At 42.7% G+C, this 27,528-nt stretch overlaps 1 protein-coding gene across 2 annotated transcripts in view; it reads left to right on the forward strand.

Annotated features, from left to right (window-relative positions):
- Positions 1-27,109, forward strand: part of eml3 (EMAP like 3) — a 39,195-nt gene extending 12,086 nt beyond the window's left edge. Inside the window, exons 2-24 of one of the 2 annotated variants that reach the window (XM_083910738.1) lie at positions 4,618-4,794; positions 5,917-6,034; positions 6,164-6,643; positions 9,332-9,442; positions 9,564-9,592; positions 13,228-13,263; positions 13,379-13,499; positions 15,220-15,369; positions 15,452-15,521; positions 15,890-16,000; positions 16,678-16,773; positions 18,101-18,235; positions 18,332-18,470; positions 19,836-19,987; positions 20,095-20,220; positions 21,055-21,186; positions 21,274-21,341; positions 21,424-21,512; positions 22,067-22,164; positions 22,269-22,356; positions 23,227-23,325; positions 23,410-23,540; positions 24,891-27,109. In XM_083910738.1, the coding sequence (XP_083766864.1) occupies positions 4,618-4,794; positions 5,917-6,034; positions 6,164-6,643; positions 9,332-9,442; positions 9,564-9,592; positions 13,228-13,263; positions 13,379-13,499; positions 15,220-15,369; positions 15,452-15,521; positions 15,890-16,000; positions 16,678-16,773; positions 18,101-18,235; positions 18,332-18,470; positions 19,836-19,987; positions 20,095-20,220; positions 21,055-21,186; positions 21,274-21,341; positions 21,424-21,512; positions 22,067-22,164; positions 22,269-22,356; positions 23,227-23,325; positions 23,410-23,540; positions 24,891-25,100 (2,966 nt within the window). In that variant the 3' untranslated portion in view covers positions 25,101-27,109. Of the gene's footprint in view, positions 1-4,617; positions 4,795-5,916; positions 6,035-6,163; positions 6,644-9,331; positions 9,443-9,563; positions 9,593-13,227; positions 13,264-13,378; positions 13,500-15,219; positions 15,370-15,451; positions 15,522-15,889; positions 16,001-16,677; positions 16,774-18,100; positions 18,236-18,331; positions 18,471-19,835; positions 19,988-20,094; positions 20,221-21,054; positions 21,187-21,273; positions 21,342-21,423; positions 21,513-22,066; positions 22,165-22,268; positions 22,357-23,226; positions 23,326-23,409; positions 23,541-24,890 lie in introns of those variants that run through there. The other variant, XM_083910739.1, reaches the window with a different exon arrangement.
- Positions 27,110-27,528: the final 419 nt, after the last annotated feature.

A 27,528-nucleotide genomic window follows, 5' to 3' on the forward strand; every position in this document is an offset into this window, starting at 1 on the left:
AGACATTTGAACATGTGTCAGTTTGAGGTTTGAGGAACACCGCTCGACGTTTGTCAACGTTTTCTGCCATTTTGAAAAGAACACATGAAGAAAATAATCGTTAGATTTATTGCTGTAAATAGCATGTAAATAGGGCTGCAATTAAGGATTATTTACATAGTTGATTAATCTGTGATTATTTTCTTGATTAACAAACTACTTGTTTGGGCTGTAAAATGTCATAAAATGTATCATCAGTACCAGATTACCACATATCATCAGTATCAGAGTATCACATATCATAAATACCAGATTATCACATATCATCAGCACCAGATTATCACATATAATCAGTACCAGATTATCACATATCATCAGTATCAGAGTATCACATATCATCAGCACCAGATTATCACATATCATCAGCACCAGATTATCACATATCATCAGCGCCAGATTATCACATATCATCAGTACCATATTATCACATATCACCAGTACTAGATTATCACACATCATCAGCACCAGATTATCACACATCATCAACACCAGATTATCACATATCAGTACCATATTATCACATATCATCTGTACCATATTATCACATATCACCAGTACTAGATTATCACGCATCATTAGCACCAGATTATCACATATCCATACATCATCATCACCATTTTATCACATATCCATACCAGATTATCCCATATCATTAGTACCAGATTATCACATATCATCCGTACCAGATTATCACATATCCATACCAGATTATCACATATCACCAGTACTAGATTATCACACATCATCAGAACCAGATTATCACATATCATCAGTGTGTGTGTGTGTGTGATCTCAGTGGAAATTCCCATCATGTTACTAACAGCATATCACTTCATCAGACACTTCCTCTTTCCTGTGTTCGCCGACTCAAGGTTTCTCTGAAGGCGGCTCACACACACACACACCGACCTTATCTTTGTGCAGATACACAGCGATGTTGCGTACGACACAAATACACTTTATATATAAAGTGATTCCCAAAGTCTGGGTCGGGACCCACACGTGGGCCAGAGGAGATTTGTTCTGGGTCCCCAAACATCTCCTGGAAATGATTTCTTATGCTTCGTCACTATAGTTTTCCATCTTTTTAAAATAAGTGGGTCATCCTGTGGAAAGTCTGAGTCTATACAGTTACACGGAGGACGGTTGTGTTGTGTCGTGTCGTGATCACAGGAAGTGAGCGTTTAGTGACTCACACTTTAGGAGGCGCAGTTATGTTGATGACTGTAATTAGAGGCATTGACAGACGAACGTTAGTGAAGGTGATACTTCTCTGCTGTCAGGAGCCGTGGGTGGAAGTACTACTTCAGTATACGATATTTACCGCAATCAATTTCTGACAAAGTCATTAGTATTTCATGTGAGTGACTTGTCAGCATACAGTCCTAATGATTTATTTTGATGTGGCGCAAGCGGGAGTCTGCATCATTCCAGTCATTCCGTGGTTTATAACGATTATATTCTTGGTTTTTCAAAGGTACAAACGAAAGCTCACAAGGCTCTGCCCTTTCACGTTTAAGAATCTGGAAGAAAAACAACGTTAAAGCATTTATTTCGTACAATTATCGCCATTAAAATAATGAATCCAAGTCGTCTTGACAGGAAATTGTCATATTATCCCATGTCTGGAATTTACATGTAGAGAGAAGGCGAAAACACAAATGAAAGAACTCGAAACCCGCGTTCACGCTTCAGCAGTTGCATTTTTTAAATAATCCAATGATCCACGCTGTGTTTCTCTGTGGTGGTGAAGGATTATCAACAGCAACATTTTTCCCCCGCCTCTTTCCCCCGGATGGATTTCGCTCTCCAGCCGTTTCCTCAACAGCGCCCTATGAGGAAACCCTCTCGTTTCTCAGCGAAAGCGTTTGCCGCTAACGGTGAACGAGGTCACGGTGAATCATCATCATCGTCATCACCATCATCATCGTGTGTTTGTGTGACGTGTCGAAACACGCACCCGGGACACAGCCTTTCATATCTCGTATCGTGTAACGCCGCCAGGTCGCATGTGTTTGCCTCATCTTCATGAATGGAAGCGCTCTCTCTTTTGTTCTTTTGTTGTGTTTGTTTGTCGTACAGCACGTTCATTCACAGCGCTGCGGGGTTAGGCTCTTCCTGTAAAAAAAAATAATTGAGGAAGTGTGAAAAGTATGCACACCTGTGGTGCACTTACATGTGCGCATTTGCACGTTTCAACTGTTGCCGTCTCACCGTTGTTCCTCTTACAGCAGGTTTGTCCACTTTCGCTGAGCTAATTGTGAGATTGGTGGCGTGGACCGTTTTATTTGTGGTGATATTTATTACACAGATGTCGTTAGATGTTAGTAAGCTTGAGGGTGGAGCAGGTTGTAATTAGCGTAGCAGCATTAAAGGCAACACAGGTTATGATGTCATTCACTTGTGCAGTGGAAAGCTGCAGTGCAAAGCCGAGGTTAGGCTAAGCTAATAAATTAGGCTGCGCGAGAGTGTAATGGATATTTCCGAGCATGTTTTGTCGCAGGCTTCGGATCGAAGATATGGTGCGTTCTAGTTGTACTTGAATTTCCGAGTTCGTAGTTCAACTGGAACGCTCACTCTCAAGTCGAACTTTCCAACTGGGAAAGTCGGAGCAACAAACACTTCCAATTTTAGATTTAGCTCAGTCGTACACACTGTACTGTTCAAAGTTGGAGGTATTGGTGTTGCTAACCATGGCTAACATCCATGTTTTTTTCCCTCCGACTTCTCATGTGGAACATAGTTAACTCGGAAGTGACGTCATTCCTGGTTCTGACTTCCAGTGTTAACGAACACATTGTTAGCTAACTTTTTTTTTTTTTATGAAAAAGGGAATGAGGTAAAAAATACAATAAAAATATTGTTGTTTTCTTTGGTAATTTCACACAAAAAAGGAAATGGCAGCTCCACAAATCCCACTCGTACTAGCTTATTTTAGTGCGAAAAAGGCTAACGTGTCGTGGTGATATTTATTACACAGAGGCTGTGGCCGAGACGATGTTAGATGGTAGCTCGAGGGTGGAGCAGGTTGTAATTAGCTTAGCAGCATTAAAGGCAGCACAGGTTATGATATCATTCACTTGTGCAGTGGAAAACATTCCTTCATTCAGTCATTCATTGTCGTGGAAAGTTGCAGTGCAAAGCCGAGATTAGGCTAAGCTAATAAATTAGGTTGCGCGAGAGTGTAATGGATATTTCCGAGCAGGCGTTGTGATACAGCAAATGAAAGAATGTTTTGTCGCGGGCTTCGAAATTGAAGATATGGTGCGTTCTAGTTGTACTTGAATTTCCGAGATCGTAGCTCAACTGGAACTCTCACTCTCAAGTCGAACTTTCCAACTGGGAAAGTTGGAGCAACCAACACTTCCAATGTTACTTTTAAATGCACTTCTGTCTTATTAGTTTCACGTTAGCTCAGTCCAACAGTTAGCACTGTTCAATGTGTTGCTAACCGTCGCTAACATCCATGGTCCGACTTCTCATCTGGAACGTAGTTAACTTGGAGGTGACGAACACATTGTTATCTTACACTTAGCTAGTTGGATTGGATTAGCTAACATTTTCTGGACATTTTTTGTGATGAAAAAGGGAATGAGGTAAACAATTCAGTAAAAATATTGTTGTTTTCTTTGTCTATTTGCCACAAAAAAGGGGAAATAGCGCCTCCTCAAATCCCACTTGTACTCGCTTAATTTAGTGCGAACGAGGCTTACGTGTCTTGAACTATCCCTTTAAGACCTGGCAGAATCTGATGATGAGGAATCTGAAGGCCGCTATTTTAGGATTTACAATCCGTGCTCTACCTGGTAATCTTTCTGCTTTCGTTCCCCTTAGGGCCACAATTACAATTTTAACAGTGTTGGTCCTGCGCGTGAAAATTGGTTTGTAAATTGCCCAGAAAGCGTAGATCTATGAGGAAATGGAAGATTTGCACTGCAATTACCGCAGTCACAGTGCAATTCCAGGTTTTGTGGTGTTTGTCTTCGCTATAATGGACTCCATGAGGCTTTCAGGGATTTGGGCAAAAGATAAGTGGTGTCGAAGGACCTCTTACCTACTTATTACTTTGTAAACCAAACCACCCCCCCCCCCCCAGAACTCCCCGCTCAATTAGCAGCTGTGCTTTGCTGGACTTTCTCCGAAAAGAAGAGCTCTTGAAATGGCTGAATGAGAATTGAGCAGGCGAGTAATCATGGGAGCTGGAGAGCTAACATTCCCGATGATGTTCACAGCACTCGACGCAAGTCACGAGAACACACACACACACACTCTTTTTGGACCAGAACCAGCTTTGTTCTACACATGAACACACACTCCAGAGTTGTTCTCTGCTCACAAAAGAGCCTTTGAGGAGCTCTTCTTGACATTTCTCAGATGATCTCAAGTGTTCTACTCGAAGCCCATGCAGCTAATTATCGCCCTCATTCAATATGTCAATATGTCAATAACACTTGGACGTCATGTCTTCTTCTTCTTCTACTAATCATCTACCACAGGTTGCACACTGAGAGGTGTAAACTCTCATACTTTGCGTCCATTTTAGCTCACGATGACGTACTCCGTGTGCTCTGTTTGCAGACGATGTTTCCGCCGACAGCAGCGCAGAGTTCCCCGACAGAGCGTCCATGATGGAGGTGCGGCTGCAGGCGCAGGAAGACGAGATCACGCTGCTGAAATCCTCGTTGGCCGACGCCTTGCGCCGGATCCGCCTCCACGACCAGCTCCTGCCTTTACTGAAACAGCAGCTCATTGCAGGTGTGTATCTTTTGTAGTTTTTGAGATGATATACATAAGACTTACGTTCTGTATACACAGTAAAACTTGAAAAGAATATTAATTTGTTGTAATTTCAACGTCACACTTTCACATTTTTTTAAATGGATAGATGCATGTAGGTAATGAATGGAGGCTTGTCCAAACTTCTTCCTCTACTCACACCAAACTCCATTTAAAACTATTTTTAAAGACTATTTTAGCTTCTGAGCGAAACAGCAGTTGCTCATCTGCTGCTGCCTTGTTTGGTCATTTTTGTCACCGGTTCAAAGTACATCAGGGCAAATGTATAATTTCCTGAATTTCAAAAATTCATTAAAATTATTCAGTAAGAGGTTTGCAAATATTTTCAACGGATACTTGTTCAGGGCAATGCCGACTATTATGATGGTAAATTTCAAGTCATTCCGAAATACTTTTTTTTTTTTTGAAGAAAGTCAGCTCACTGTCAAAGTGCATCGGAGCAAATGGATCATTTCCTGAATTCAAAAATTCATTAAAATTATTCCGTAAGAGGTTTGCAAAAATTTTCAAAGGATCCTTGTTCAGGGCGATACCGACTATTACGGTGGTAAATTTCAAGTCATTCTGAGATACTTTTTGTATTTTTGAAGAAAGTCAACTCACTGTCAAAGTGCATCAGGGCAAATGGATAATTTCCTGAATTTCAAAAATTCATTAAAATTATTCTGTAAGATGTTTGCAAAAATTTTCAACGGATCCTTGTTCAGGGTGATGCCGACTATTATGAAGGTAAATTTCAAGTCATTCCGAGATACTTTTAGTTTTTTCGAAGAAAGTCAGCTCACTGTCAAAGTGCATCAGGGTAAATGGATCATTTCCTGAATTTCAAAAATTCATTAAAATTATTCCTTATAAGGTTTACAAATATTTTCAACAGATCCTTGATCAGGACGATGCCAACTATTATGATGGTAAATTTCAAGTCATTCCGAGATACTTTTTTTTTTTTTGAAGAAAGTCAACTCACTTTTTAAGTGCATCAGGGCAAATGGATCATTTCCATGATGCCCAATGTAATGTTGAAATAGAACATACAGAGCTTTGACTCATTACCTAAATAATAAATAAATCTCTGCACAGTGAACCCCGGAGCTGCACGTGTCCTCAATCAAGTGTGCTGCCCAGATGGTTGCACCAGCAGCAGGAAATCGTCCTCCAGCTCAGCTATCGATGGAATCCATCATTCTACGACTTCCAGGTACCGAATCAAGCTCCATATCTTTGTTTGGAGGTTAATGTGTAAAAAAAAAAAATCCACCTGTGTTCATCGTATGTCGCCTATGTATATCGTTCTGTGTGTCGCTCTCAACCTCTGAACCGTCTCTAGCCAACTGTCAGACAGCATTGTGACCAACACCAATGGCCACATAGGAAGCCCCGTGTCCACAAAGCCCAGACCTGTAGCAGTGGACAGGTCCACACAGACGGATGCCGTTCTCCCGGGAGGGGACGCCGCTCAGGTCAAGGTTCCCCTCCACAGCCGCGTCCAGAGCCTGAACCTGGAGGACGCGCTCCCGCCGGGGCATCCCGTCGAAGCGGCGCGCGCCAAGCTCCACCGCGTCCCCGGCATGGAAGAGGAGGACGAGGAGCAGGAGGAAGACGAAGAAGCGGGAGCGGAGCTGAGCTGGACGTCGTCGGTGGAGGAGCCCATCCAGCCCACCGCCGTCAGAGGCCTCCAGAGGGAGGAGGCCCACGACGGAAGCTGCTCTCCAGAGGAGGTGGGCTCGCTCAGAGCTTCAGACCAGAACCTGAGCTCCCGCTGCGGCCCGCTGTCCCCCATCCAGGAAGGACAAGGAAAGACGCCTCTGTGCGTGAGCTCGCCTCACCACCGACGCCGCCGCCTCCCCCCATAATCCATAATCATCTTCTCTCTTGTGATTGACTGCATGGCTTTGTCTGACCAATCAAATCTCTCCCTCTCTCTCTCTTTCTCTGATCCTCCTGATTCTGATTTGTGTGACTCTACAAAACCCAGTCGAGCTGCAAACCCTCTCATGAAACTGTCACGGTCGGGTCTCCGGGGTGCGATTACGCCGCTTTATAGAGGAGGCAGAGGGGTGAATCAGAGGCAGATGACATGCTCTGTCATCTTCTTCACTCATGTGCTTTCTATTCCGTGTTTTTGAGGAGGAGGGAGGAGGGAGGAGGGGGCGGGGCCTCAGAGGAAACATGAAGCCCTCGGCGTTAACTCGTCCACGATGAGTGACATTTCCCAGATTAGCTGCGAGGCAAACAAGAGGTTGGAGGCCAGTGGAAAATGTGAGGTCGGGGTAATTGAACAAAACGTTCGTGTACGAAATGGGGTTGGATTAGGGTTAGGGGGACACATTAAAGTGTCATTTTAACCCCAGTTTTGATGGAGCATCATTATATATGCTAGAAAACGGCAATAGGCGATGGAGGCCCTTGTTTATACTCTTGTAACTTGTGGGGTCTTCAAAGTTTGACATTAAAGGCGCCATATGTAAGAATGTGGCCAAAAACGGTTACTACATTCAAATTCAAAACACCGAGGTCTTTTAGGTTTCGTTTTTTGACGTAACTGGCAACCCGTGGTTGCTCGGCAGCTGAGACTCTACTGACTGCAATGACTGGTAGACGGCGGTAGGTGGCGCCACATGAGGCCAAAACATGATTTCAAAACATAAACATGATTTGATTATTCCTGAGTCTCTGTGACATATTAGGAGGATTTTACAGCCAGTCGCTTTAGATTTATTACATAATGCACCTTTAAATGTCACTGAAAACTTATTAAATTCAGTTATAAAATCAGATTTTTTTTGGTTTAAAAGAGGCAGCTTCAAAAACACCAACAAGATTGGTCGATTGAAGTGGCAGCGATAGTGGAACGTGTACCTAATAAAGTGGCCGTTATATTTGCGTATTAAAGTCAAATCTCATTATTCTCATTATATTAAGTCTCGTGATCTGTATCTGGTGTAGATTTGATGACGTAAGCATCGGCCCTGAAAGATCCAAGACACTTTTAAACTCTACTCTATTAATTTTTAAGCCATATTTAATATTTTCATAAATTGGAAGTAATAAATTCAACTTTAACAGCCGTATTCTTGTCGTCAGGTTCGTTGGTTCCCAAAAACTGGGTTGGGGGACGATTGACTGCCATATTTAAAAAGTTAGCGTGCATGTAGAGGGTTGTTGAGTATCTGCAATTCAACTGGGTTTTGTGTATTTATTTTTTATTTTTTTTTACATGCTTTACACCTTTTATAATCAATTCTTTCCAGGATCTTTTGATTTTCAGTGATTTATTTCTCTAACCTCCTCATCTCTCTTGACGGTGATTGGAAGCACAGTGTTTGCATATGTGTGCTGGTGTCTTTTTTTAGTGGTTTTCTTCTTCTGTTGTGTCTTTTAAGTAGAGGTAGAACGGCCAATTGTGATAAATTACACATTTTTGTTCTCAGAAACTTGATAAATGTCGCTAAAACATAACATTTTCACCCAGAATCACTACTATTATTGGTATCGGCCATAGAAAAACCTGTATCGGTCAACTTCTAGATTACCCTCCAAAAATCTTCGATTATCCTCAGTTCTTGGATAACATAACACCTGGGTTTTTTTTAGTTTTATTCCCCGCGCCGTCATGAACCCGGTCGATGAGGTTCTCTTTTGGACGCGGGATCGTCGTCGCGAACGAGGGATTAGTTATTATTAAGAAAGGGAATTAGGCGCTAATCCGGCTAATCTCGGTCCATGAAAACACAGGGTTTGTTATTACGTCTTGAACATATCCTCGTAAAGGCTTGTCGCTCAGATGGAGGAACATAGTCACAGCATTATATGATCACTGACTGTGGATTTAAAAGTAGGGCGGAGTTTTGTCCTGCAATTTTTCGAATTTCTTAATTCTTAAAACCCAAATTATAATTTCATATAAAATATCGTACAGACAGACCGAAGAAAATCTGGATCATGCATCTGCGCAAATATCATTTTAAATATGAGATTCAAGCAAAAAAAACAACCTGTACTCTCTTTTGTGTCCACTAGGGGGCGACTTCACTTGTTCGTCTATGAGCGAATCAGTTATAAGAATTATAATAGCTTGATTTATACCTTGAGTGAAACTTGTTTTGACTCTTCTGTCCAACACGCTGGATGGAAGAGTTTCACGTCATCTTCCGTCCAGCGTGTTGTAAATTACCGCTCGATATCGTCCAACAGATATTTTTTTGCCAAACTTTTTTTCCTAAGATTTATGAAATTACTCATCACATCAAAGAGAAATCTCGTGGAAATGGTTGGATTACGCACTAAAACATCGACTTGATTAAAGCGATGATTAAACGCTTTGGTGGTGTGAAAAACACGTATGATTGACTTAAAATGCGGTGTCTCTTGCATGCGTGACGCTGGTACTTTGCATGCATTAATAACTGCATCCACGTGTTTCTGGATTTATTTCGTTTTTTTGTGATACTCCTTGAAGCTGAATCCAGTTTGGTTTTTTTTTTTTTAACCATAGGGTTCGCAGGAACAGCGAGAAACTGGCGAACCCGGAGAGGCAGAGGAAGCGTCTGGATAAGAAGGCGGCGTCCTCGGCCAACCTCCTCACGCGCTCGCCGAGCCTGGAGAAGTGAGCCACGCCTGAATTATTATTATAATAATTATAATAATAATAATGAGATTCAACACGTGAAGTCGAACTCTGGTGGAGATTGAGTTGTGTCTCACGTCGTTGTTTTTTGTCTCCGCAGCCGAGCGAAGGAACTGATCGCCAACGCAGGTATGAATTTATCGTCTTTTCGGAAATCGATATTTTGCATGACGATATTATATATTGCTTTTGAGACGCCAATAATTTGTTTTTTACTCATACTTACAAACTTGACGTAAACTTTTTGTGGATTAGCATAAAAAAATCTATTGACTTTTCAATCCACTAGATGGTGCCAAGTGCTCACTCTCACAATATACTCAGTATTTTTGCAATATTACGATCATGTTGTGACTTAAATATCGCGATAATATCGTATCGTGGTATCGCGATTCCCACCCCTAGTATTAACATTCACAGGTGTTAAGTTTAGTTGTGTTTTTACGTGAGTTTTTGCTTTTATCAACGTGGGTTTATCTGTAAGTTTGACATTCTGTTAGCGACTTCCTGTTATGATAGGTCGCTGATCACCCAAATACAGTATGTTCCCATATACCCCGGAGAACAATCTACCCACTTATAACATCACAAAAAATATGAAATTTAAACAAAATGTGGTATTTCGTATGCAGGATTAGACCCTCAAAGCCATCAGAGTAAGTTTCTTCCGAATCTGATCCGGATTTCAGATTTTGCGGCCATTTAAACGCAAACTGGTTCCGTCCCTTTGAACCTGAAGTTCGGATGTGTATATTTTAGCGACGTGCTAACAGGTCGGGATGAATGTTGGCTCAGCTATTAGCAGGGGAAGTTCTATACAAATCCAGTGCATGAAAATGTCCAAATTTCAGTTGCCGGTCTGTAAAACACAGTTGACAAAGTGTTTAAGTCTTGGCGGGGGTCTGCGCTCTCTGTAAGTGATCTCGTTTCCATCTGTTGTCCTTGGGCAGGAGAACATATAAAAAAACACACACACACACACACACACACAAGATGTAGTGTTGATGTCAACACGAAGAAACTGCCAAAGAAACGCTGACAAGACCGATGACTTTGAGCCGATTTGTTGGGAGAAAGTGTGAAAATCGGTTTTCAACGGTAAAAGTCTGATGAATTAAGACTCAAATCCGATAAAAGACTTTTTCACTCTTTGAAAAGAAGTAAAGCAAGACCCTTGAATAAAGACTTTAAAATCATATAAAGCAGGTTTAACCAGATTTAACCTCTAGCGATGACTAGCGCTTATAGGCGTTTTTGGAGCATGGGAAACGCTAAGCTACGGAAAGCCGAGCAGGTCACGTTTTTTACGACAAAGGGTGTTTTCCCTTCCATGTACGATGGAAGGTCAGAGGTCAGATCGAGCGACCTGGAACAGTTGCAGCCGTCTATTAGCACAAAATGGCCTCCAGTGATTTGAGAAGCCATCGCCGATCATCGTCACACGCCGCGTGTTTACGTTTGGGAATGTTTTCCCACGTTTTTCCTCGCGTAGTCCTGACTCGAGAGTTCTCCCCGAGGCCTGACTTGAACTACATTTCTGTTCCTGTGCCCAGGAAGGTTTTTTCTCTCTCTCTCTCTCTCTCTCTCTCTCTCTCTCTCTCTCTGTTTCGCACATGTAGTCATTTGTGCAGAAATGGGTGTATTTCCCAGCCCGGACCACAGTTGTGGTTAGCGTAGCTTCATGAGTGTTGGCCTTCGCTCTGATTATAGTAAGGCCAGTTTTTTTTTTTTTTTTTTTTTTTTTGTCGTCGTACAGTAACTGCGAGCGTCTCTGCCAGTCACGGCAGAGTGGAAAACCTGCTCAAAATAGTTGTCAAGTAATTGGAGCGTTAGGGTTGAAAACCTGTCATGACACAACTCGCAGAGAGGGTTTTTTTTTTTTTTTTATACAATGTATGACTTTATTTCACGGTTCTGTTACGGTTTGCTCGCGGAGCCACAAAACTCAATAACACTTTGCCACAAGGCAATTTCAGCTATCACATTACCCCTAATATATGGTTCATTTCAGCCTGTTTTGTAATAATGAAAATGTAGCTACAGAGAGGCCGAAGAATTTGGGACAAATATCGAATTTTGTGATTTTACTGGTGGTTAAATACAGTTAAATTTTGCTAAATTAGTGAAATGAGTTTCCTTTCAGTGTTTATTATATAATGATTTTTTTAAAAGTGATCAAAAGTTCAAAACTAATGATCCAAATATATGGCTTCTCTTCATCATGTATGTATTAATTTTATTGTAATTGGCCAAAAAAACTCAAGCAATTGTTATAAAAGCTCTGACTGTGTTATGTGTATATATATATATATACACATACATATGTATGTATATGTGTATATGTATATATGTATATATGTATGTATACATATATATACAACATATGCTATACTATATAGGGTAACCCTAATCCCCCCAACCACTAAGCTTTACCAAGTCAAGTCATCTGAATTGCCCCCTGGTGGCTGGCTGCAGCATATACAACGACATAAATCCGCAAAACCTATTTGGAATGGTGCGTTCCATTTGTAGTTAGGAACTCGGAATTTTCCGAGGTCTTTGGGGGCGTTCCTTTTACTGGAATGGAACTTACAAATTCACACCCCCCCCCACCAGATGGCTGCCTCCAACACCTAGCTGGAGATACGTTCGCGTTTTTTACGACTTCTAAGCAACTTCCAGTTCCGTTTTTTACGAGTTCCGATGTAAATGGTCTCTTACCGCACTGATGTATGTTCATATTTCTGTAATTATTAGGATATAAGTGACTTGTTTAGAGTCGGGGGGGGGGGGGGGGGGGGAAGTCAGTGGAACTTCTACGCAGGATCTGTCTCCAAATGGCTTCACCAGCTCCCTCATTTTTGAGCACTGAGAGGAGGAGACGTGTCATCCATGGTTCAAATACGGCGATAACTTAAGCGAAGTGGTAGCTAATAAGCGTTGACAGCGACGCATGGGAATGCTTCAACCGTTCAACCCTCAGAGGAACCTGCCCAGATCCCGGCTGACACAAAAAAACGCCGCTGCATTCCATCATCTTGGCGTCCAGCGATCTTTTATGGCTTAACGTACCAGAAACATCACTCAACGGAGAAATTTTGGACCTCATTTAAAAAAAAAAAAAAAGCTGAAGTGAAACCAAACACTGCACAGCCTGTTTGGACCATGGGCGCTGCCTGGAATCCCATCCACAGCGGTGTGGTTAGCCAAGCTCTCGCACCACTCCAACTCTGCTGACGGGATGATGGATGGCCAGCTCTGCGGAGGAGAAGAAGAAGAAGAAGAAGAAGGAGGCCAAAAAATTCACGTCTTCTTCTGCTTTTGATGAAGTACCAAAGCCGACGGCGTCTGCCTGGTCACATTTGTTTGTTTTTCTACTCGCACAGGTGTCTCTTCCTCTCACGCTCGCTGGCGTTTTGCCGCCTTTTAAGGCTCATACAGTTTAACCCTCTAATAACCGTCAGGATACACTGGTTTATTTAGGTTTTATGGCTGTAGAATTTAGTTCTTCTGCGCCCCTTTTCCTTTCACGTTCAATATCTGGCAAGTTATTCAACCGTTTAGGACGTTGCTAATAAATCCTCGTCTGTGATTGGACGGTGGTAACCCTAACCCTAAGTCCTGAGGGCTACCGCAATTCATTTTATAGGAGGGTAATGGAAGGGTTAAAGACTTTGGAAGAACTGGAAACCAGATTTCAGTCCAAAGATCATAAATCTTTCCCTTGTTTATTTGTTGTTTTTTATTCTTTTTCTCCCACACAGGATCCCCCGGGTCCAGAAGAGGAACCTACAGCCAAGGTAAGTTCTCCCCTTCTGTTATGTCACTTTGCTTCTCTTTCTTATATCCCATCTAGGTTTTTTTAGTCAGAACAAAAATACAGGTAGAAATGATGTTTTTTGCGTCGTCTTCCAGGACAGTCGATCAAAATGTTCATCCGCGGTCGACCCATCACCATGTACGTCCCCTCCAACATCCAGAACTACGAAGACCTGAAGATGGAGCCGCCCACAGAGAGACTGGAGCTGGACTGGGTGTATCCTTTCACCGGGAATGTCACGCCGGCGCTCTGCCACGTGTTTATTTATATGTCGTGATGCTACGTGAGCTACATTCGCTGACCGTGCGGTCACTGTTTGCTGTGTGAGAGAAGTGGCAGCCCCAAACCAAAAGGGTCACAGACCTGCGATAGTCATCAATCGTGCGTTCACCTTCATGAATCGACGCCAAACTTTTACAGGAACTAGAGTTTAAGACGTTGTGAAGGTACATTATGTTGTTCTGATTGAACTTAGCTAACCCTAACCCTTTGTTAACAAGTTTCGGCGTGTATCTCCTGCCTTCCTCAGAACTGTCAGCTGATGTTACCGAGGTGTGATCTTCCTGTCAAGGTTTCACAGGTAAATCACGCCAGTTCTGAGGAAGGCAGAAGATACACGCCGAAACTGGTTAACAAAGGCGAAGGAACACTTGAGTTTGAGAGTTTGAGACATTAGCAAGACAATGCAAGTAGGAACAGTCATGTGATATAAGTTTTGTACCGACTGTATATGTGACACAGTAGCGGAACAGAAACTTTTTCCCTTATAGCACTGATACATATATCATTACATATGAACTTGGCTTGTGACCCAAGGGTTGCCGGTTCAAGTCCCCGCCAGGTCAAGGGCTGGGATACCTCTGAGCTAGCTACCCGAATCCCCATTGTTCTTGTTAATTGGATACTCTAGATTAAGTTTCCATCATGGTAACCCTAACCCCAACCCTAACCCTATTGTACCGTTTGGAACGGTAAATCCCTCTTCCTGCCCAGAGCTTTGCCTGGGGATTTAACCCTGGCCTCCTGGCTAACAGACCCAGACTGAACCACCATCACCACACGCCGGATCAGTAGGCCTGTGCAACAGAGTTTTAACCTCCTAACCTCTAACCCCAATCCGAACCCCAACCCCAACCCCAACCCCAACCCTAACCCTATTGTACGGTTTGGAAAGGTAAAGCCTGCGGTCAGTACAGTACAGTACCTTTACTTGGTATTCACTTGGTATTGGATTTGTTAATTTATAACTTAAACTGTACAGTGGGCCCCCTCTTCCTACCCAGAGCTCTGCCTGGGGATCGAACCCTGGCCCCCTGGCTAACGGACCTGGACTGAACCACCATCACCACACGCCGGATCAGTAGGCCTGTGCAACAAAGTTTTAACCTCTAACCCCAATCCGAGCCCCAACCCCAACCCCAACCCTAACCCTATTGTACGGTTTGGAACGGTAAAGCCCGTCAAAGCGGTCAGTACTGTACCTTTACTTGGTTGGTGGGGGAGTGCGCTTTGCCCAATGGCCGACAACGAAGATGTGATCATAGAAGAACAATATCGATCAAGACAGAATAGCACCGGTCTACCCCCGCCTGCACCGTACCATTACTTTGGTACCCCAAGGGCCGGGTTACTTTGGTACTAACGCCAATAAATACAAACAGAACCGTTTGGAACTGCGCCATTAATGGAGCCCTACAGCTACAGTGGGGTGGCCACATCTGGTGTGTCTCCATGTGCCAGTCCCAAGACCGGATACATGGGTGGGTTGCATCCGGAAAGGCAAATCCCTAATCCCTAACCCTTGAATGTAGGAGCTTCAGCTTGTAGGACAATAGTCATTATTCTCACTTTCTACACAACGTGGACACAAAATGTCACTTGAATGAATGTGATCAACATCAAAAAAAAAACGTCACCTTGACTCCCGTCGCGTCAGTTACGGTTACCGGGGACGCGACTGCCGCGCCAACATGTACTTCCTCCCCACGGGCGAGGCCATCTACTTCATCGCCTGCGTCATCGTGCTTTACCACGTCAACAACAGGACGCAGCGGCACTATCGCAAACACACCGACTGCGTCCGATGGTCGGTCTACGAACACAAGCACATACGTATATTTTTGGATCTACTCCAAAAGTTATAATTTTATCGCCTTGTTTCTCCGCAGTCTCACCCTCCATCCCGACAAAGTGCGAGTAGCATCTGGACAGACGGCAGGGGTGGACAAAGATGGCAAGGTGACTACGACTGCTGCTGTGAACTCGCTCATCCCCGTCAGGCCTCTGGAAACTTCTTCATACGCCAGATACTGTATTCCTGTTTCAATGCATGTGTGAGGAGTTCACGTGAATGGCCTCACAGAGCCTGTTTCAGATGAAGGATGCATCATATAAATAGTCTTTATGTAACTTCTGTGCATGGATATCGAACAGAGGCAGAAGAATGACAGCAACAGAAATTAGTACGAGTTACGCACTGCAGCTTTAAGTCTGCAGTTTTAGAAAAAAGCTGTTGAATTTTGGCTCAAGGAAGTGGAAATGGTAACAATTACCATATGCTGAAGGCAAATGTAAGCAAAGTGTGTGTGTGTGTGTGTGTGTGTCAGCCTCTGCAGCCCTGCGTTCATATCTGGGACTCCACCTCCCTGGTCACGCTGCAGCAGATCGGCCTGGGATGCTTCCAGAGGGGAGTGGGATCGGTGGCGTTTTCCTTCGCTGTGAGTCGTTTGAAATAAAACATACATATCCTTCAAGTCCCATGTGTATATATATATATATATATACTAATCTATATATACATATAACTTGTGTTGTTGTGAGGAACTTAAGCCTTTATTTGAAACAGGTCTTACTTAAACTGCCAACAATGGAGCCAAACTCTCCCTGTGCAGGTGTTTGACACATGAAAAACTCCATCTGTCTTTTTCACTGGAGCTTTTCATCATTATAAATCATGAGGACTGAAAAATGCACAAAAAAACTGAAAATTAAAGGTGCCATATGTAAGATTGTGGCCCAAAAACGGCTTCTACATTCAAATTCAAAATACCGAGGTCTTTTAGGTTTCGTTTTTCTGACGTAACTAGCAACCCGTGGTTGCTCTGCAGCTGAGACTCTACTGACTGCAATGATTGGTAGACGGCGGTAGGTGGCGCCACATGACGCCAAAACATGATATCAAAACATACACATGATTTGCAGTCTGCAAAATATTTTTTTTAATGCAAATATTGTGTCTGTACTGTTGTTGTTGGCGAGTTCAGTTTGTTATATGAACATTATTCCTGAGTCCTAATGTGACATATTAGGAGGATTTTATGGCCTTTAGTTGCTTTAGATTTATTACACAATGCACCTTTAACCTTGTTTTTAACTGATCCTTCGCTGTTTCCAGGACTCGGGAGTTTTCCTGTGTGTCATCGACGACTCCAACGAGCACATGTTGTCGGTGTGGGACTGCAACAAGGGCATCAAGCACGCAGAAGTCAAGGTAGACCAAGCAGAAATCATCAAATTTGGGGGTTCAGGATGTGGCTTGTTCGCGAGGGTTTTGACTGTACAAACGTATCCGACGTTAGCGAGAAACTCGGGGTGGAATCAAAGCGCTACTCGCGCCGCTGTAGCATGAAATACGATTTTAAATTAGCATGCACTGTATGGACAAAAGTATTGATTTCAGGTGTTTAATTCAGGCTTTGGGCTCAGTTCCTTGTCTCCAATGAAGGACAATGCTTCCAACTGTGTGGCAGCAGACGTAAGAACACCAAGATGTTCTTGTGCAGTTCGGGCAGAGCCGCTAAAGTACAGTACGTGACCCGATCCGACGCCGCGGGTGGTTTCACAAAATGTCACCGTTCTCTCACGGGGAAACAGACGGAAGCTTATTTGAATGGTGAAACTTTGTCGAGATGCTTTTTCTACAAAGGACGTCTGTTTGGAGAGATTCAGTGTGTGTGTGTGTGTGTGTGTGTGTGTGTGTGTGTGTGTGTGTGTGTGTGTGTGTGTGTGTGTGTGTGTGTGTGTGTGTGTGTGTGTGTGTGTGTGTGTGTGTGTGTGTGTGTGTGTGTGTGTGTGTGTGTGTGTGTGTGTGTGTGTGTGTGTGTGTGTGTTCCTCCTGTGCTTTTATGGGCTTTTATCCCAAATCGCCACAACTTCCCTGAGAGCAATTTAACTGTGGCTGTCATGGCAACGGGGTAAATATTTTACACAGGGAATTTGTCCAGCTGGGTGTACATACATGTATATATATATATATATATATGTGTGTATCTATATGTGTATACATGTTCTGTAATGCTGCTGTAGAAATACATAGGTGGCTGTTTGAACGACCCAGAATTTTAATGGTCTCTTGCAGGAGATTATATCTTACACCATGTAGCATCCAGTCGTGTGTGTGTGTGTGTGTGCGTGTGTGTGTGTGTGTGTGTGTGTGTGTGTGTGTGCGCTGACCCACACTGTACAAACATACAAGTTCATCGAGCAGGAACAAGATAATTATACCCCCCCACCCTACCTTCCTCACAGCCCAGAGTCCATATGCCACTTTACGGTGCAGCCATGAATGGAGCTTTTTGTGTTTAAAGAAAAAAAAAATATGACACTCCAAATAGTTTGTGTACGTACTGTACTGAATATACGAAGACAAACAAAATGCATGAAAAACATCCTTCGTGGTTCCGCTCAGATTTAAGTCAGAAAATAGATGGAAAAAAAGTGCATTAAAATCCTTCATGCTACTGCGTCTGCAAGCTTTTTTTTTGGACGAAATCAACTTTATTTATTCATTCTTTATTCACAAAATTGTGTGTTTTCAGAGCACCAACGAGGCTGTGTTTGCAGTGGAGTTTAATCCGGGCGACAGCTCCAACATCATCACCTGTGGTAAATCCCACGTTTACTTCTGGACGCTGAGCGCGGGACAGTTCACCAAGAAACAAGGCATCTTTGGAGTGAGTCTGGAGTGTCTGTAATTTGATGTTGACCGGTATGGGGGGGAAGTTTTTGGCATTTGATGAAGTACATGTTTTATTCTCTCTCTGCTTCAGAAATACAAGAAGCCCAAGTTCATCCAGTGCTTCGTGTTCAGTCTGACTGGAGATGTCCTGACCGGAGACTCTGAGGGAAACATCCTGACGTGGGGGAAATCAGCCGCAGATATCAAGACTCTGGGCAAAGGAGCCAAAGGTCAGTGTGGCTATTATGTCTGATATAAAGCCCAATGACACTGACACAGATACCGATACCGATAATGATGTTATCACTGATACCGATAATGATATTAACACTAATACCGATAATAATATTACTTCTGATACCAATAATGATAATGATACTGACATGATACTGATACCGATAATGATATTAATACGGATAACAATAATGACATTAACACTGATACTGATATTAATATGGATACATATAATTATATTAATACTGACACCGATAATGATATTAATACTGATACTGATATTAATACTGACACCGATACTGATACCGATAATGATATTAACACTGATACCGATAATGATATTAATACTGACACTTGACACCCATACTGATACCGATAATGATATTAATACTGATAATGATATTAACACTGATACTGATAATGATATTAATACAGATACCGATAATGATATTAATACTGACACCGATAATTATATTACTTCTGACACTGACACCGATAATAATATTAATACTGACACTGACATCGATACGGACACCGATAATGATAATGATAATGATATTAATACTGATACTGACACCAATACTCATACTGACACGATACTGATATAGATAATGATATTGATACTGACACAATACTGATACTAATGCTGACACTAACACTAACACCGATAATGATATTAATACTGATACTGACTCTGATAATGATACGCATACTAATACCGACACCAATACTGATACTGATTTTGTTACTGATAACGATATTGACAGTGACACTGAAACTGACACCTATACTAACAGCAATACTTGTAATGACTCTGATACTGATATTGCTGCCTGTACTGATACTGATACGTGAGTAAGTGCTGGTTACAATTATTAATACTGATACTTATCATAATTGTTAATATTGGTACTAACTTCTATAAATGAAGTTTCTCCCTTTTGAAACTACACCTCACCTTTATACAGACTGATTTATCGGAAATTATTTCTTGAAGTTGCCAATTTTACTTTCAACTTTAACCGTTTTATGTCACTGCATTTTTCCAAAGTGTAGTAAAGTGAGCCCAAACGCTTCATGGGCTTGTTCGCCACATTTAATGAAGTAAATGTTACAGAGCTTGACCCCGACGGTCTTCAGGGGAACGCTGGAAATCATAAAATGTTAGCAAAACTGGAACAGATGTAGCATAAATATTAATAGCAGCAGCAGTTTTGGTCCAGATGAGTTCAGTTCTCACAATTTCTTGATTCCCTAGTTAGGACAGTTGTCATCGTTGTTTTTATTGTCATAAATCACTTTATTGTTTCCCGTTCGAACCTTTTTGACGCTCCTTTGTCACCTGACGTAACTTCCCTCAGAAACCTTCCAGATCATGCGTCAAACCAGAGCCCACGAAGGCAGCGTGTTCACCCTCTGCAACCTGCAGGGCGGCGGTCTGCTCAGCGGAGGAGGGAAGGACCGCAAGATCATCCGCTGGAGCGCCGACCTGGCACCTGAGAGAGAGTGTGAGGTGAACCACAGCTGTATGTGTGTTTGTGTGTGAGAGAGGGAGACACTAAAGTTAAGTGTAATCGCACTCAGATTAGAGGATTATTGATTCATATCGATTTTGTCCAGATTCCAGAAAAGTTTGGCGCGGTCCGTACCATCGCTGACGTGGACGGGGAGGAGTTCTTGGTGGGCACGACGCGCAACGCGATCCTCAGAGGGACCTTCTCGGGAGCGTTCGTGGCCATCGTGCAGGTACGTATTTCTGTAATCAAAACCCGCGACCTTCGAGGCGAAAGGTGACTCGCTTATCCACCGCCACGCCTAACGAGTTCACACTGTGTGGAAATGGTGTGTTCCATTTCAAGATTGCGCTAGTAAAGCGAGCCGACTGCAAACAGGTTGGAGTTTGACTGAAAAAGAAACGCACAAAGAGGCGACTGAAATGTTTCAGAAGTGAATTCTACTGCGGCTTCTCGTCTCCGCCCGGCCCCCCCCCCGCCCTGCCGCTGTATACACACAAACGCTCCCTCTGTCAGGTCTGATAGTTTTGCTTGACAGAGTATATTTTAAGATAAAGCAACGCAGCGTACGAACAGAGTTACATAGTTTATGATCACAAAGACCAAACAGAGACAGAATAATAATTAGTGCTGGGCGCGCTAACGGCGGTTAACGGCGCCAACGTTAACGCATGTCGCGTTTCCATGACGACTGACCGGAAAAAGAAGCGCGTGACGTCATCTTTACGCGACTTCCCGTTGTTAAAATGAGTCTCTAGAGTAACGCTAAACTTCAAAAACAGAGGCACACATACGCAGTACAGTTCGACTGTAGGCATGCTAACAGTGCTAAAGGAGCTAACACAGCTAATGGAGCTAACTGGTAAAAAGTGCCGCTGCACATAAACATGACGTCACGCGCGTTAGTCGTCATGAGTTAACATGCCTTAACGTTGATGCCGCTAACCACCGTTAGCGCGTTAACGTGCCCAGCACTAATAATAATATTTAAATAAACTCACCCAAAATTACACACTGCAGCTTTAAAGTAGCAAAAAAATAATTCTTGTGTGTGTGTGTGTGTCAGGGTCATGTGGATGAGATGTGGGGCCTGGCCACTCACCCCTCTCACGACATCTTCATCACCTGTGGCCACGACAGACAGGTGTGTCTGTGGAACACAGAGGAGCATAAGCTGGACTGGTGCATCAGTCTGGAGGTGGGTCGGCCATTTTATTTCCCTCTTCGTGATTTAAAAAAACGGCTTTTAATTACTACATGGTGATGACGCTCGTGTCTCCGACAGGAGTACGGACTCTGCGCTGATTTCTGCCCGAACGGATCAGTGGTTTCAGTCGGACTCTGCACGGGAAAGTAAGGAAAACGCAAGATGTCGATACATTTAAACACTAGAAAGTGTAAATATGGAAGTCAAAGATGGTCTTTTTCGTCACAGGTGGTTGGTCCTGGACCTGCTGACCAGGGACGTGGTCTCTGAATCCACCGATGGGAACGAGCAGCTGTCAGTCATGAGATACTCTCCAGGTCAGTGACTTATAAATTGAGATATTTTGAAAATGCAGTTAGATAATGCAGGTTCATATTAATTTTTAATTTAATTAAAATTAATGGACTAAATTTTTTTTTTTTTTTTTTAAATATGTAGCTTAATTGATTCAACTACGTTCATGAATAATCATTCATTTAAATTGAGAAATTACATACCACAGCTTTAAGCTGCGGAGTCCAGGGTTTGACGCTGTTTGAAGCCAAAACTTGGCCTGAACTAAGTTATATTTGTGTTATAACAGCTTATTATCATCAATCATGTAACATATGTTAATTACCACGTTATTAACATGTAATAACAGTTAATTATCATGCATAAGTGTTAATAAACATTTAATAACTTAACTGTTACGTATCATGTTAAATATGTAATGTGTGGACTGTGAATGTCACACGCGACAGTAATAATCATGTAAAAGCTGTTAATGAACACATTATTAACATGTAATAACAGTTTATTATCATGCATAAGCGTTAATAAACATTTAATAACTTCACTGTCATCGTCTTGAACCGTGTGTTTTTTTCAGACGGCAGCTTCTTAGCCGTCGGCTCTCACGACAACTTCATCTACATCTACACCGTGACGGACAGCGGGCGGCGCTACACGCGCTTTGGCAAATGTAACGTGAGTAAAATAAGCGCTCGTCGTTCTTTTGTTGTTGTTGTTTTTTTCAGGGAAAACACATCGTATATGTGACTCATGCACGTGTTCGTCATCTCTGTCCTCAGGGTCACTCCAGCTTCATTACTCACCTGGACTGGTCCAATGACGGGAAGTACATCATGTCCAACTCTGGAGACTATGAGATCCTTTACTGTGAGTGTGTTATTCATATTTACATCAACCTGCTGCTCATTTTTGGGCTCAATTAAGTAATTAACGTTCAATTTAAAACAGTGGATCTTTAACTGGAGTACATTTTTAGACCAGTACTTTTACTCAAACTTAAGTCAAATGTTATCAAAACAATGGAACTTTTACTTGAGTAGAATATTTAAGTACTCTTTCCATGTCTGCGCATGTGTTTAAGCAATGTTTTCCTTAAATGTCATTGATCGCTACGCTATTTCGTTAGCCTAATAGCATAGTTGCCAAAGTCATTTGAATGTTTTTTCGGAAAACAAGAAAAAACAAATTTTTTAGCAAGCACATTGGTAAAGTTAGGCAGATATCACAATTACCCAAAAAATTACTGGGGCAATTATGCTATTAGGCTAACGATTTATCACTTAAGCACAATATCGGAAATTGAAAAAAAAAAAAAAAGAAAGAAAAAATAGTAATTATCCTTTTTTTTTTTTTTTTTTTTATTTTGAAAATCCAATTAACAACGAACAAACATGCTAAAAGCATGAAAATGTACATTTTTGTTGATTTACAGACAATCTCGTAATCCCATGTGAAGTTCTTCAGGTTTACGCAACTTTCGGGACCTGTAACGTTGCGTTAATTGGAAAATTCAAAAGTGGACGAAACAGGAAACGCTCTTTATCCATTTTTTTCTATTTTTTAATTTGAGCACAATATCTGGAATAAGAAGAAAAAAAACGAGTCATTATCCGTTTTTTTTTTTTTTTTAATTTTTCATTTTATTTTGAAAAACTAACCATACACCGATTGTTCTGAAATCCCCGAGCATACCTGCTTATTTTATTGTGAAAGAGCCTCTCTCTGGTGTTTCCACAGGGGACATCGCAGGAGGCTGTAAACTGCTGAGGAACCGCTTCGAGAGCAAAGACAGAGAGTGGGCGTCGTACACGTGTGTGCTGGGCTTCCACGTCATGGGTGAGGAAAACGCCCAAAGTGCGGCGTCTTTTTTTGCCCTTTTTATCAAAAAAAATTCTCTGATGATTTTCCCCCGTGTCGCAGGCGTGTGGCTGGAGGGTTCTGACGGCACGGACATCAACGCTCTGTGTCGCTCTCACAGCGAGAGGATGGTGGCGGTGGCCGACGACTTCTGTAAAGTTCACCTCTTCCAGTACCCGTGTCCTAAACCCAAGGTAAAGAACGGGGTTTTCTTCCTGCTTTACATTTCTCTGTTTGTACAAAAACGTTGTCAAACAACAGTCACATGACAGTGAACAAATATTAATGAATAAAAAGTACATTTTACAGTCGGTACGTTTACACGTACAGTTTAATCAACTTAAGGCCATAGTCTGACTGAGACAGGCAATCGGACAACTTGCCGAGTCCGATTATACCCGTACATGCGGAGAAAATCGATTTATTAGCCGTGAACGTATGACTCCGCCTCTGTAGGGGGCGCCGTATCGCTCTATAAGCTAGTGCGTATTGAGTCAGTTTCCTGCTAGCCGTTGCGTCAGTGAAAACAAACAAAACTGTGGTTCTGTACGTTTTCGTACGTGCTGTACGTGTTAATCGTGATTCAAAGATCGAGCGCGACTCTTGTGGTCGTCCGACTAAAGACGCTGCCGCCGTTTACTTTACGTCGTCTCCTTCTACTTCCGGATTAAAGACCGGGGTGGAAATTTTGGTGCCACAGAACGACAAGTCGGACTCCAGTCGGACTCCAGTCGGACTCCAGTCGGACTCCAGTCGGACTCCAGTCCCACTCCAGTCCCACTCCAGTCCTACTCCAGTCCTACTCAGTCCTACTCAGTCCTACTCAGTCCGACTCCAGTCCTACTCAGTCCGACTCCAGCACCACTCCAGTCCGACTCCAGTCCGACTCCAGTCCGACTCCAGTCCGACTCCAGTCCGACTCCAGTCTGACCCCAGCTCCACTCCAGTCCGACTCAGTCCGACTCAGTCCGACTCCAGTCCGACTAGTGTATATACATGCAGGCGTAATCGGACTATGAATCGCATTAAGAAAAAGAAAATATTACCTTAATCTGACTAAAATTGGACTTCTAGCATACATGGGGATTTTGTTCATATTTTTTCATTTGTGCGTTTGATCTCAAACTAAACTTAAACTAAATCCAATAATATAGCACACACACACACATTTACTTTTCACCCAGTTTTTTGAAAATGTGGTTAAAACCTGAGCCCATGTGTCATTGGCCACACCTCAAAAAAAAGTGAACTATGCCTTCACGGGGGTGGATAGAGGAATTTTATTTTTTTTGAACGTTGTGAAATAGGAAGTTGTTGTTATTGTGGAAATATGTGAACTCTTTCTTCCTCTGAACTGTCAAGTTTGAGACGAGACTCAGGTGCTCAGAGTGGCTGCACAGCGCCCCCTAAAGTCCTGCCCTGAAAAAGCAACGAATACCAAAAAGTGTCTTTATTTGTATTTTTTTTGTCCAAAAAACCTATCAGGGAGTTTTTCAGTTAAAAGTCTTCCCATTCATTCATTCCTTCATTGGTTTTATCTGCAGGCGCCGAGCCACAAGTACGACGGCCACGGCAGCCACGTCACCAACGTCTGCTTCACCCACTGCGACTCTCACCTGCTCTCCATGGGCGGGAAGGACACGTGCATCCTGCAGTGGAAGGTGGTCGGAGGCGGAGCTTCGTCCAACGGCAGGGAGAGGCTGACGTCGGCGTCGTCCGCCTCCACCGGCTCCCCGGAACCCACCGTTGGCTAAGGGAGGAGGAGGACGCGGCGGAGAGAGGGACGCCGTTTACGCTCCGTGAAGTCGTCGTCGTCGTCGGTGAAGAGCGACGCTGAGGCTCTACGCTGCCCCCTGCTGGGTCCGTCATCCATTTACATTACACTGACACAGCCTCCATATTCACGTAAGCGCTTGTGAAGCAGGTGAAGACGGAGGTGAGGAGCAGTCGACGTGGTCACGCTCGTGTGTTTGCAGGTACAAAAACATGACTTTGTGACTTTGGGGGACATTTCTGCGCGCACATCATCGCCGGACTTTAACGCCGACGTTGTCTTTTAAAGCTGCAGTACGCAGGTTTCCCCGAGCTCCTCGGACACATGCACTTGCTTCATACGTGTCACATGACCAGAGACAATATCTGTATCTGAAGATCTCTGTTTTTTTTTTGCTGTGTGACAGTTTTCGATGATCAGATTTTTTTGGTGCTCGTACGACGGCCAAAATCTCATGATAATAATTCAGAAATATAGAAAAATGCTAACATTGTATGTTAAAAATGTCGTATGTTTTCCAGCTAGTTACTGCAGTTTGTACGTCGTCTCCTTCTTTCGGGTCAAAGACCTGGGAGGACAAGTCTGACTCCAGTCCGATATTAGTCCCATTCCAGTCCGATTCCAGTCCGACTTCAGTCCAACTCTAGTCTGACTCTAGTCCGACTAGTTTACGTTGTCTTCTTCTACTTCCGGATCAAAGACCGGGGAGGAAATTTTGGTGCCACAGAACGACAAGTCCGACTCCAGCCCCACTCCAGTCCGATTGAGTTCAACTCTAGTCCAACTCTAGTCCAACTCCAGTCCGACTCTAGTCCGACTACAGTCCGACTCCAGCCCCACTCCAGTCCGATTCAGTTCGACTCCAGTCCGACTAGTTTACGTCGTCTTCTTCTGCTTCTGGATCAAAGACTGGGGAGGAAATTGTGGTGCCACAGAACGACAAGTCTGACTCCAGTCCAACTCCAGCCCCACTCCAGTCCGATTCAGTCCGACTCTAGTCCGACTCCAGTCTGACTCCAGCCCCACTCTAGTCCAACTCCAGTCCGATTCAGTCCGACCAGTTTACGTTGTCTTCTTCTAGTTCCGGATCAAAGACCGGGGAGGAAATTTTGGTGCCACAGAACGACAAGTCCGACTCCAGTCCGACTCCAGCCCCACTCCAGCCCGATTCAGTCCGACTCTAGTCCGACTCCAGTCTGACTCTAGTCCGACTAAGTGTTTACATGCAGGCGTAATCGGACTATGAATTGCATTATACAGGTATGTTAGTCAGACTAAGACTAGCTTGATTTTAGTCGTACTAACGTGTTTACATGACATTCAGAAATTTTTATTATTGTCTTAGTCCGACTAAAACTGGAGATTTTGTTTGCATTTTTTTGTGTGCATAAAACAAGTTTTGCCCGATATAAATATAAGTAATATAAGAACTGTGTGAGCCGACAAGGCTTCAACACTCTGGAAAATGCTGCTTGCACCTTTTCAATTCTCGCTTTTAGATTTTTATTTTTTTATTTTTTTGGTTTCTTTGCAGCGTATGAAGTCGTCGCTGGTGCTAGAGTGGAAACGATCCCACTGAAGGGACCTATAACAGCCAATAAGGAGACACTTTTAGTGTCCTTTGATTGGTCAAAAGCTTCCTGTGACTCCACACATGTAGTCGGAGGTTGTTCAGTCGCACGCTCAAAAAACTCCTAATTTACATTTATCTTATAAGCTTATGATGAAAATATTGATTAATAAAGCAGAAAATCCTACCTACTGTACCTTTAAATACATTTGCTTTACATGCTTTAAGTATTTTCAACTGTTTGGTTGACAGCTTTACATTAGACAGACTGTGACAAACCTGTTAGATCATGAAAATCAATCTCATTCATTCATCTCGTAGTTTGAAAGTGATTTTTTTTTTTTTTTTTTTTTTGCTTTAATACAGTTTTATAGATATTTGTTTTTAAAGAACATTGGGAATACTGTGATGTTGTATCTGCCAAGCTCCCAATAAAGTAACCTAAGACTGTACAGTGTAATGTGTGTGACCTGTCACTAGTGGGCAGTGCTGCTCCAGGAACTGTGTTCATGACAGAATGCTGCTTCACAGGGGTCATGACCCCAGACAGCAGACACAAACACAGGTAAGGGATTATGAATTCTGACTTAAGTTAATAATTATATAAAAAACGTGGCATGTTAAATGCATAAAGATGACAATATTTAACAAAAATACACATAAAGTGTACTTTATACACCACTAGGGCCATGGTTCTCTAACTGTGGTGCGTGTACTTAAGGTGTAATAAATTTAAGTGTTAATATAAGTATTTTTTGACATAATCACTGTTCCTAAACATGAGATTTTAGTTCAGAGAACATTAATATATATATATGTGCATATATATATGTTTTAT

Source organism: Microchirus variegatus, assembly GCF_963457635.1.
Source record: "Microchirus variegatus genome assembly, chromosome: 2".
NCBI lineage: Eukaryota > Metazoa > Chordata > Actinopteri > Pleuronectiformes > Soleidae > Microchirus > Microchirus variegatus.